The 12,746-nt window shown below is 32.0% G+C and overlaps 1 protein-coding gene across 3 annotated transcripts in view; it reads right to left on the bottom strand.

The window, feature by feature from the left end:
* The window catches only part of LOC118199823 (transcription initiation factor TFIID subunit 10-like), a 113,471-nt gene that overhangs the window by 79,386 nt on the left and 21,339 nt on the right, over positions 1-12,746 (bottom strand). For 2 of the 3 annotated variants that reach the window (XM_035371681.2, XM_085825791.1), the window contains exons 4-5: positions 9,804-9,912; positions 5,411-5,590 (exon numbers count right to left, since the gene is read on the bottom strand). In XM_035371681.2, coding sequence (XP_035227572.2) covers positions 5,501-5,590; positions 9,804-9,912 — 199 coding nt within the window. In that variant the 3' untranslated portion in view covers positions 5,411-5,500. Of the gene's footprint in view, positions 1-5,410; positions 5,591-9,803; positions 9,913-12,746 lie in introns of those variants that run through there. The other variant, XM_035371682.2, reaches the window with a different exon arrangement.

Here is a 12,746-nt window from a genome sequence, read left to right as displayed (position 1 = left end):
TTTGTATATCGAAATTGTGGGGCGCGTTTAGTATCCCTAGTTTGTACGAGTTTTAAGCAAAAATGTATTTCAATAATGTTTTAACCATCAAGCCAGTTATGATTAGTTTGGTGTTCCTAATTGACTAAGTTAACTCCATGTAGTGCATTAAGAGGTTAATGTCATTATTTTCTCTTATTTCAGCAGCTTTATTAAAAACAAAAACCCTTGTTACCTCTTATTTGGAGTTAATGAAAACCACAAAATAAAAAATTTATATATATGATATAATAATAAAACGGAAAAAAGACGGAGCAATGTCGATGCGTACGTAGATCCATATTGAAGAGGAAGCATTTTGATTGTGTAATATGCTAATATGTTGACTTGGTAATATCTAAAGAACTTGCAGTCAAGGCAGTTTTAATTCAATTTTTATTTGCAACTGACGTTTGTAGCCACAATTCACTTGCATTCTAATAGAGCCTATTCAAGAACATTTACATCTTTGATATTATAGCGATAGCAAGAAAGACAGCGAAATTACATCCTAGCAGTGCAGAGAGCGAAGCTGAAGTGCATAGTTAGGTAAGATGGAAGCACACAAAGAGAAAGGTTTTGGTTTGAGTTAAAAGTTTCAGTTCACAATTATTACGTTATTAGCACTCTTTTTTTTTTTTTGGTGGTTTTTCACATTTCTTTAATATTTTATGGGAATTTAATTTCCTTTGGGCCTTTGTAGATTCGGTTCTAAATTTCTTACATTTTGTCTATAACTGTTTCATTTTCAGCAGCATGTTGCATGGAAATAAGATTGGAATAATTTTCTTTTAAAATAAAAAAAAAAATTCATACTGTAATAGTACATATTGTTAAGAAATTGGTCGTTGGAGTATCGTGAGTCTTTCGAGTATTTTGCCAAGTGTATCGTGAGTTGTAGCAAGGAGAGTGTCGAGGGTACGTAGAATTCCGAGAGCGACTGAATCGAGTCGGTAGCTGTACTTTGGTGCTTTGCCGTGAAGCTGTCTCTACCGTTGTAGTCTGAAGGCTGTGACTGCTGATTGTTTCAGCATGTTTGTTGTAGTTTTCGATGACCATAAACGTGTTTTTGAAGCTGTCCTAAGTAATACTGCCTAATAAATTTTGATTTCATTCTTCATCAAGTGTTGTCGTTAATCACTCCAAAGCCACGAACCCATACAAAAACACAACAATCTATATGTATATATATATAATTTATTTACTAAAGAAATATTGACTAGGAATGTTGGAGGGAGGTTTGTTCCAATTCCTAGTCTCTCCCACATCCCAAAAATAACTTCTCAAAAGTTTCACCGCCTGTAATAATTCAAAAGCATTCCCACTACCGATAACGGAATTTCGAACACACACCCCCTCTGAGTAAGACACAGAAAAAAACACTTTACCAACATCCCACTAGAAAGGACGTAAGTTAATTAATGCATTTTCTGGCCTTTTATATTTTCATGTACATTTCACATTTTACTTTCTTACTACATATATATTTCAATTTTTCAACGTTTATTTGATTTGTTTTTGCAAAGATAACATAGTTATGTTTCTTACTTTTCTCATGTTTATTTCAATTACTTTGAGTTTTATTTCATAATTCCGGTTAAGATTACTACTGTTTATTTTTTTTATAAAAATAGCCTTGAATTAACATGCATAAAAGTGAAGGTGTCGGGGGACATTTACTCAAGTATCCTGTAAATTTCACTACATAAATTGGCTATTCACTCAAAATTTCTAAAGAATCTTGTATTAGCGAAAATGCTTCATTCAGAATGAGTTTTTTGATACTCTACTTTGGCTATAATCCCATCACTTCTACAATTTTGGCCAAACTTAATTTTCCAGTTTGGCATCATCATTCTTACTTGAGTAAAAGACGAAACACCTTCGCATTTATTAATTATTGTTCACTGAACGGGAGTTGGTTTGTTCCGCTTGAAAAGTCAACTAATTTCCGATCAAGAGCGATAATTACTTGTTTTTTACTTTCTTTTTCAAAGTTTGAAATTTTGTTATTCATGATTTAAATTAAAGTCCCCTTAAAAAGTTTTTTTTTTTTCACGGTTTACATTCAAGTTCCGTTAAAACACAATTTTTGGAATTAAACTTCCTACATGTGGGTTCCCTCTTTTTGATACATTCTACTAAATTTATATTAGGAGGTAATATAATCAATATTTCTTTAGTAAATAAATTATTATTATCTTACTTTGCAGCTATTGCACAAGTATTAGAAAAACTTGTTTTCAAATTCAATGAATTTTAGATCATTCAATACATACAGTCTATCGGAAAATCGTGTCTGTTTTTGAAATAAAACAAAATGCAAATTTTTCTTACCGTCAATAAACTTTCTTAAAATAATACAATTGCCATTATTATTAATGACTTCATGCCAGCGTGAGGACAATTTGTATATCCCATTTTTGAAAAATGATGTAACTTTTAATGCAAAAAATTGAGCTGGTGCTTGTTTGATATCTACTTCATTTTTGCTCTTCAAAAAATTTTGTAAGGACAGAAACAAGTGATAGTCAGAGGGTGCTAAGTCTAGGGAATATGGTGTATGTGACAGAATTTCCCAGCCTATTTCTGCAATTTTTTGACGAGTCCCCAAAGCAGTATGTAGCCTGGCATGATCATGATGCAGTAAGATGTCCTTCCTGTTGAAAATCGCCGGCCTCTTTTCTTGAACTGTTGTCTTTAAATTGTCTAATTGCTGACAGTACTTCTCCGAATTGAGCTTTTTGTTCGGTCTTAAAAGGTGCTCGAATGCCTCACCATATACACAACATTCTCCTTATTCAGGGTCAAATTTGGTTTAGAGGTGGGAGGGCTAGGTTTTCTGGGTTCACAAAATGCCCTTTTTCGTACAATGTTTCCATGGGTGATCCACTTTTTATTCCCAGTTATCATCCAGTTCAAGAAGGGCTTCATTTTGTTCGGAGCAAGCAGAGATGTGCATATGACAACTCGATCATCCAAATTCTTCTGACTTAATTCATGCGGCATCCACCTTGAATATTTCCACACTGATCCTATATTCCAAATATGGTTCGAAATGATTCGCTGAGCTGCATTAAGCCTTTCTGCGATCTCCGATGTTGTCAGAAAAGGATCTTGCTCCAACATGGTCATAACAACACCATCGCCGATTAAAGATGATCACCCAGAACGTGGCTTATCAGAAAGTTCGAAATCTTTCATATTTTTAGAGGCATTTTCTGCATGCCCTATCAGAAACTGTACCTTCACCAAACACTTTCAATAAATTTCTACATGCTTCTGTAGCATTTCTTCCTTGTTGAAATTCGTATAAAATACAGTGGCGTAAATGAACTTTATCAGTGGCCATGGGTACACTATTGCTTCACACATAAGACTAATGTGAATCAAGTTTGATTTAGTTAACTTGCTACTTTAGTATGTATACATAGTCAAACATACGGTAAATAAACATGTGCTTACGTGTCAAAATTTTTTGTCATAAAACGGACATAACTTTCCAGTAAGCCGAATATATATATATAACTTGGTTGAGTGTTTTTATGAGTGATTTTGGTTGAGTGATCACAGAAGATTTGGTCAATGCTTTGGGCAACGAGATTTGTGAAAACCGGTGATTCACAATTTAAACTTTAGCACTGGAATTTCTGGTGGAACAATTTTGTACAAAATTGCCTCTGAAAAGTTGTGTTTCACAAACTGTTGGCCTGGGAGCCCAACGTATGCATTATTGAGGTCCATTGAGGAACATCATTTGAAAAGACTGGCTTCAACTCTGGATTTTTTGGACCAATATCATAAGAAATATGATCAATTTTTAGAAAGGATTGTCACAGGAGATGACACATGGGCTTCACACATGAACCCCAGAGTCTAAATGTCAGTCAATGGAATGGCAGCACACAGCATCACCAGTCAGAGTCAAGGCCATGCAAACACATTTTTCTTTTTTTCCCCACTAGGCGGGCACAAGTCATCAGAGACGGCCTCTAAGACTAGAAGCAGTGGTGACTTTATTATGGAGGCATCTAATAGGTGGGCCACCTTCGCCTCCTATGAAGGAACAGACAGTTACAACCATACCTTCTCCGGGATTCGAACCTGTGCCCTTTAGCATTGCAGTCGGCTCCCCTAACCACCGATTTAAAATGACTTAATTATTCTTTAAGACTTATTTATTATTGAAATAAAATTTTTTAGATCAAAATTTTCTGCTGGAACTGTAGTTCAGTTATATTAAAGCTCTGGGCATACTTTTTATTTATATCTGTGGGTTGCTAGAAGTGTTCTGGTACTTTCAGGACTTGGCGGAAAATTTCTCCAGCAGGGGTACATAAAGGAGGGTATTGAAACTACATAAAAGCACCACAGGTTAAATGCACAGAATTTGCTGCTTCCTCACTACCCCATCATTATCTGGCTTGATTTCATCATCACAAGTGATGAAAAATTATGCATTTACATCAGATCACAACTCAAATGAATTTGGGTGAATAAAAATAAACTGCATAAGATCTCAGTCAAAATTTACTCATATAAGTGATGCTGCATTGTTTGATAGAATTTTTATCCATTAACTGAAATAATATGAATCACGCTAAATATGAATTCTAATCTTCTTAAGTCAATATTACGGATATTTTTGTTCTTGAGAATTTTACTGAAATTTTGGGTACTTAATGCATTTTCCCGTTGACCATGAAAGTTGGCAGAGATCCAATTACAGTTATGCCAATCGTTCCTCCAGAATTCTGAAAGAACTGACTCTTTCTTAGTTAATAAATGAACAGTATTCAACCAGCTTAATTTTTGTGCTTAGTAAAAAAAGCTTTTTGTCGATTTTTATTATATTCTTAGGTCTCCGATTTTATCAGAAGTTCTGATTAGAATGCTATGAGTACAAATTTCCTGCAAGTAGTTTTTACAATCTGTTACTGTTTTATCAGCCATATTTAGATGACTACACCATGTCCATTAATATACACTTTTTTGAAAGTAAGACCACATAACTTTGAAGATAACCCACTACATTTTATTCTGCAGAAGGTAGGCCCCAAATTTTAATAATTTCTTTTATAATACTAAAATAACAGTTAATTTACATCCATACATTGAAAGGTGGCTTATCAAGTAACAATCATGGTTACATCAAACAAAATCATAGATGTTACGAATGTGTTGTGAAATCATGCTTATCCGTAGTTGATGCTAATTTCCTTTCATGGTTGATGGGATACTACATAAGTACCAAATTTGCACCTTACAATTTAAAACAAAATATACTTTTACAGCTATAGCTCTTTCTGCTTAAAAATTAACATATCAAATTAGAAATTAATTCATTGACACAAACTTCAATCCAGAACATTTGAATACACCACACAGGAAGTAACAAGAATACATTTATTTACAAGAAAATTTAAATTAAATCACAATAAACTGTTTTAAAATAAAAATATATACATAATTTTGATACCATTTATGCAAAAAAGTCCATTTTTTTTACATTTATTCCATACTCCATGAGTGTTGGCTTGAGATCTTCATTAGTTAATACATACCTCTTGTCCTGTAACATATATAGCAGTAGAAGTATATTACAACAAAAAACATTAATCATGAAGCATGTGATTTATTGCTTTTAATTAGTTACTTATTTTTTAGATGTTCACTAAAATTGGTTGTTAGTTTCATCATTTTCACCCACCTCCATTTTATCACATGTTCAGATTTAAAAATATCATTTTAGTGGCAGAAACTAGGAAATAAATAACTTCCCACCAAAAAACTTATTGCTACATAAGAGACATTTAAATTTATAATGCAATGCTGTATAAATACATTTGTTCACGTATACCCTGTATTTGGTTACATTGCTCCAAAAAGTCTGCAGGTGCTTGCTCTTCTCTGTGGGAAGTCACTAACTAGCATTGGACACTTACTCTCTGTTATAAATTCACAAGACTTTCTTAAGAATAAGCCTTTGACATTTTGGGTGACATTTCTTTCCTTAAAAGTCTCGGTCTCTGTCCAAGAATTTATTTCCCAGGGAAAGTAAAGCATGCATTCAAAACTTAAATTATTCTTTAAGACTTATTTATTATTGAAATAAAATTTTTTAGATCAAAATTTTCTGCTGGAACTGTAGTTCAGTTATATTAAAGCTCTGGGCATACTTTTTATTTATATCTGTGGGTTGCTAGAAGTGTTCTGGTACTTTCAGGACTTGGCAGAAAATTTCTCCTGCAGGGGTACATAAAGGAGGGTACTGAAACTACATAAAAGCACCACAGGTTAAATGCACAGAATTTGCTGCTTCCTCACTACCCCATCATTATCTGGCTTGATTTCATCATCACAAGTGATGAAAAATTATGCATTTACATCAGATTACAACTCAAATGAATTTGGGTGAATAAATAAGATCTCAGTCAAAATTTACTCATATAAGTGATGCTGCATTGTTTGATAGAATTTTTTTAGAGTTTAGTGTTATTACCAAACTGTACTCTTAACTGATAAATAACTCAAGGAGTAAAAATTAGAAAATTTAATATACCAATGTAAAAATGAAATGGTGCAAATAAAAGCTGATGGTAAAGGGCCTAAATAATAAATCCTTTTTGGGTCTTAACATATAATTTTACTGAAAACTTCTTAGAGTAAAAAATGCTGAACTACAGAAAGTGATAAAAAAAATTCGTAAGCGACAGAGATAAAAAATATAAATTTACAAGAAAATGGATTTTATATTATATCCTGCTACCCAGGCAACATAATTTCTCTATATAAGAATATTTGTTTTTACTGGCAATATGATTGAATATAATCACTTAAATATCTCACAGGAAGTAATCTATAGGCAGGAAATCTGGCAATGAAAGTTCTAATATATGAAAAATAATATAGTTGCTGGAAAAAATTCAACAAAAGCTCTATTATACATTTATTTGTAGGACACCATCATTGACATATTTCTTGTCTACACTAATCAGAAATCTTTTCATATAAACACATAAACTTTATTCATGACACTAAAACCAGCACCGTCAATTTATACAGGATGGCAAATACACTAAAATAAACTATTAACAATCTCACTACTGATGTTCTAAAAAACCCATCAGTCACATATTTTAAATGTTCCTTTTATTCTGGCGTTCCCCCCTTCCTTTTAAGAACATTTATGACGTAGTAGATGGTGCTATCTTGCCTGTCTCTATGAAATTGACTGGGCAATAGAGTACTATTCTTAATGAAAGCATGCAAAATGTTTATTCTCCTTTAACAATCTCCAAACTTAAACAATAAATCTCTATCTATTTACTGTAGAGATCCAATACTTTGCTCTGAAGAAATATGGCACAATCAATTCAAATTTTCTAAACACATAGATCTTAAGTAAGAAGAATAGTTTGATGACTGACGACTATTTCATATTTTGTTATTTACATTTAAAAGAAAGCAAGCTTTATCTGTAAGGAAAATTTTAAATGCAGTCATCTTTTTTTGGTGGGGTATGAAGGTATCCCAACAAAACAAGTATATCTGCTTATAAGATGTTTTAAATTTTTGGATACTAACAGTGACTATTGGCTAGCATTTCTGGGCATAGCATTAATATTTACAGTTTTGTGAAATCAAGGATGTATTTGCTTATTAATTCGGAACTTACACGTTAAAACAACTACCTTAGTAGAATTTGCCAGATTTCCAGAATGCACCAAACTCTGGCAACCATGCGCTTAAGAAAGGCATTTAAATAAATAAGCAATGTCACCATTTTCATATGCTTTCTTTTTGTTATATTTCGAATTCCAATGTTTTTTATTGACAAATCAGGATACATTATATATATATTTTTGTTTTAAAGACAACTTTAAAACATATACTTTTGGGATTATCTTGCAGTGGAAGAAGTGCAGTAAGATTTTTATGGGAACACAGCATTTTGCCACAAGACCATTAAAGGTACATTGACTTGAATCTATTTGTAGCATGATTACTACAGTCAAAAGTCGTTAATCCGGACTCGTCGGGACTTCGGCGATTCCGGATTATCGATTTTTCCAGATTATAGATCATCAGTTTAAATCTGGTAAAATGGCATGCAGAAATTATAAAATAAAAAAATATGAAACCGTAATTTACGAAATAAAGAACAATTATGATCTAAAAGGTATCAAAATTTACAAAAAAGAGCTTAATATTTATTTGTTTACTTATTAAACATTTCTTTCAATGTAAGTTGTTTAAGTTGCTTCGTTTTTTATGTGATAATACATTCTCTTTAATTCTATAAACAGACATAATTTCTTGTTCAGTTACAAAGTTCCGCTGTTCAAGTCCTATAATTGCTGTGTCGAGAATACCGACTAATTTGTCATTCGAAATTTTTTCGTTTTCAATAACCTCTGTCACTTTCTTCGCTATCGGAAGCGAATTATAATGACGAGGCATTTGATTTAAATCATATCAAAGAGGGAGTACATCGAGATGAAATACTACATTGAATAAGCAATTATAAGCCAAATAAAATAAAAACATCTGCCCTTAAGATAAGGATAGTGTTGGCAGATCAACTTCCAATTCATTGCACGCTGCCCTGGCGTTAAAGATAAACAAAGTTTAGATAAACAAACGTTAAAGTTTAGATAAACAAAGGATATGCCTTTATCCATTTTATGCAGCAATTCCGCTTTTTGTTTAATGGACTCCGAAAGATACTTTCGCTTTGTATATCCTTTACATATTAGTAAATATATGTCGGAAATTCTATTTGACATAATCGAAAGTTCCAGCTTACTTTTATAAAATTGCTCTAACAGTCTGGAAAAAATAATAATCCAGATCCAATCCGAAGATTAAGGAACAACGCAATCTGCAAACTGAAATAGATAATTAGATAATTTTAGCTTAGCTTATCCCGTCCGTTTTACATTAAATGCACATTCGTAAATGTATTTTGTGCACGCGCACACGCAAATTCGCAGCGGTAAAGGTCTTACACACATGCGTCAACGCGACGCATGCGCAGAAAGTTTGTAGCTTTGAGGTCCGGATTATAGATCATTCCGGATTATGGGTGTCCGAATTAACGACTTTTGACTGTACAAAACTTCCACTAGAACAAGAAAAAACATCTGCTTGTGAACAGGTTTACTCATTCATTTTCAGGAGAAAGAGCTGATTTAAAGGTAAAATATGTACATAATAAATATTTTAAAAATTACACGTCACTGTTCTTTTTCTTCAGTAAAAACTCACCAAACTGTGCCAAAGTGGTGTTATTATGTAAGCACCATTAACTCTATAGTTTAAGATGGTCGGTAAATTAGCATGTTTTTGATTCATGATCAAAAACTGTAGAATTAATAAACCAAATCCTTTCACTTACTACTTGCAAGAATCTCTAGTAAACTATGCTTTAAATATCTAGAACAATACTTCTGCATCACTAATTAATTTAAATTCCATTATAAACTTATTAAATCTTCTTATATGTGAAGCACATGTAGAATAAATTATCCTCATTTGATGCAATATGACAGACTTTTGGATAGCTTACCACATGTTGTAATACTTTTGCAAAAATAACATGCAACTTATGCATTTTTTAACTTATGGTTTATGAACTCTATAATTACATTGTAAAATATAACAAATTATATATAAATTAACAATATATGATAAATAACAGATTTCAGTGTATAATTTTTTTAATACAAAGCTTAATGTATTTCACATTCAAGAAGCATAGTACGAGAAAAGAAAAATGATACCTCCATTCCTTTTTTGCTGTGTTCGGCACCTCTCATTTTACAGTGCTGTAATGCATCATTAGCAATATCTGATATGAATTTCTGAGCTGCAATTGATATTAACCGAACCCTAAAAAATAATTTTAATCCCAGGTCAACAGAATATAGCATTATAGGTACAGGTAGTGATAAAGCCAAGATAAGAAACAATATTCATACAAATAAGTAATTATAAATCATATTAAATACTTGAAATAAGGCAATTTACAATACAAATTACATGTCATTTAACACTATAACACAAAAAAGAACAGAATTCTAAAGTAAGTTTCACAATGGAACTTCTAAGAATTTATTTGGCAGTTCAATTCTTCCTTATTTTAATGCACAGGAAATTAAATGTATAGTATAAAATATATAAGTGTATGGTCAGTTATTTACAGCTGTCACAAATACTGATGCAAACTAATATTAAGGGTAACAATGGAATTCAACTTATGATATGTCTTAAACATGCTTCTCCTACTGAAAAACTTTAGATTGTTTAATTGGCAAAGTATAAGAGAGTTATCTGCTAAAGGGATATCTGCTGAGGCCTTCATGGAGCACTTCTTATGAGCATGCAGCCCATTTAGTTAGTTATGAACTCAGGTTGAACTACCAGTTCACAGTAGTCTTATTCATTCACCTATTCGTTGGTCAAGTTTAGAACATAGATGTTCAAAGGTTTATGATTTCTATGCGCTAGACATTGAATTTATAAATAATTAACAGACATTCAGAATTAAAACTAATGAGTGTGAAACATGCTACAGAATTGTGTGGAAAATTATGAAAAAGACTAACTTCAACAGAAATCGTCGATATAAATGCACAATCAGGTTAGTTATTAAAGATGCTTTTCAGACATCAAAGATCTATATATGCATTAAAATTAATGAAAAGGCAGAAAATGGTGCTTTAATATATGAAGTTACAATATACACAGAAAAAGTGTCCAGCAAAACAATTCCAAATTTTGCCAAACCAAAGAATCTAAGCATACTGCTATGACTCTGTGACCCTGGCCACAGCTTCATTGTTTTACCACACTCAGAATAATTTTTATTATTAGATTTAAACCCAGTTGAACATTTCTGGCAAGAAATGGAATATAAACTTTAGAAACAATGTATTTCTCTACAGCAATTGGAACTAGTAATTTCATAATTAGAATTCTATGTAATGGAAAAGTAATAAAAAATTATATTTCAGTTTATTTAATAAAGACAAAAGGTATTTTAGATGCTCATAATAATAATCCAAAAAACATTAGAAAAATTTCAAGAAATATTTGTTACCGATTGTTGCTTGATCAAATAATAAGTGTCTGATTATTTTTATAACATTTTCCTACTCAATGAAAGATACAGTTCAATTCTTTCTTTTTTGAGAAATAGACTAAAAAAAGACCAAATAAATGTACACTTGATAGGCTCTGGTCAGAACAAGCAGAAATTATGGGATGTTTTAACTATACTGTTATTACTTTGAATATTGCCTATATTTTAATTACTGTATTACAATAATTAAGTACATCTTTATGCATTTGAATTTCTATACGTTTTCCTGTTCAGTTCAAAGATTTGTTATTCTGTATTTGCAATTTTTTTTAATAAATATTATTTTTTTTAATTTCCCTAACAAATTTGGTAACAAATTTTGTTATGTTCAGGGAAATTCTAATCTATCTTATTCCCTTTTCAGTAAAGAAGTGACTAAAGAAAGTCAGGTACCCAGCATCAATCACAACTCACATTCTTTCTGTTAGAACACATGCTTGAAGGATTACAGTTGTACCCTATCATTAAACTTAACTCTTGGTTCATTCTGGGTATGGTTTCTAAGCTTAAACCCAGGCTTATAAGTGTTATAAAAATATCGAATAAGAAGAAAACAAAGCTAATTAATATGATAATGGAATGGAATTTGGTTGCTTTAAAGAGACTGGATAAAGAGGGAAGACATTGATAAAATTGCCATAGATTTAAATGTTAGATGAACTATTATAATAGGGTGGAGAAATAAGAAGTCAGAATCAAATCTTGATGTGCAAGAAGAGCACATTCTAATTGAAGAAAAATAAAAGTATGAATGGTGGAAAGAGTGAGGTAAAAGTATGAATGGTGGGGAGAGTGACGTTCTTTATTTGTGTAGGCAGCAAAGGGAAAGTGAACACCTATTTTAAGACATATTCTGCAAGAGAAAGATTTACTCCTAATAGATGGAAGAAGTGCTATGGTATCAGACAATTAAATATTTGCGGTGACAAACTGTCATCTGATTTGAAAAATGATAATAAATTCAAGGAAAATTTCCACAGACTAACTAAAAAGGACAGCATATCATGGGATTAAATTTACTACTGTGATGTGTCTGGTTTGAATTCTTGAATGCTGCCTTTGAAAACACTTGCATCCAGATAAGGAAAAGAATCCTCCAGCTATAAAAGAAGTACAAAATTACAAACTTGGCATGCAGTAATGCACTAGACAACCATAATTTAGCTCACATAAGCAAATGGAAAAATCCCCAAGTTTAAAAATGTAAAAAGTTCTCTAATGAGACTGACATATTCTTTGCCTGTTTGGTGCAAAAATCAGCCAAATGCATACATGAATCGTGCCATATTTGAAGACTGGATTTATAAACAGACTGTTTCTTCTAACATTCTAAAATCTTCCAAGAAAAGTACTACAGTCAAATGCATCTACTAGGAATATTTTGTTTCCCTGTCGCCTATGCGATGAAGCTGAATGAAAATTAAATGAGTGTGTAAGACAGTCGAGCACCCAAATATTTTTCTTACAAAGTGCTACTAGTCATTGCTTACTGCAAAGTCTGAGATCCGGACTCATAGGCACTCTGGCGGTTCCAGATTTGGGATTTTTCCAAATCATCAGTTTAAATCTAGTAAGATTACAT

The sequence above is a fragment of the Stegodyphus dumicola genome, chromosome 10 (genome assembly GCF_044657685.1).
Source record: "Stegodyphus dumicola isolate Sdum_Otavi_A_Nest chromosome 10, ASM4465768v1".
Taxonomy (NCBI): domain Eukaryota; kingdom Metazoa; phylum Arthropoda; class Arachnida; order Araneae; family Eresidae; genus Stegodyphus; species Stegodyphus dumicola.
The sequence above is the reverse complement of the archived record's forward strand: the minus strand, read 5'-3'. Positions and strand labels throughout refer to the sequence as shown.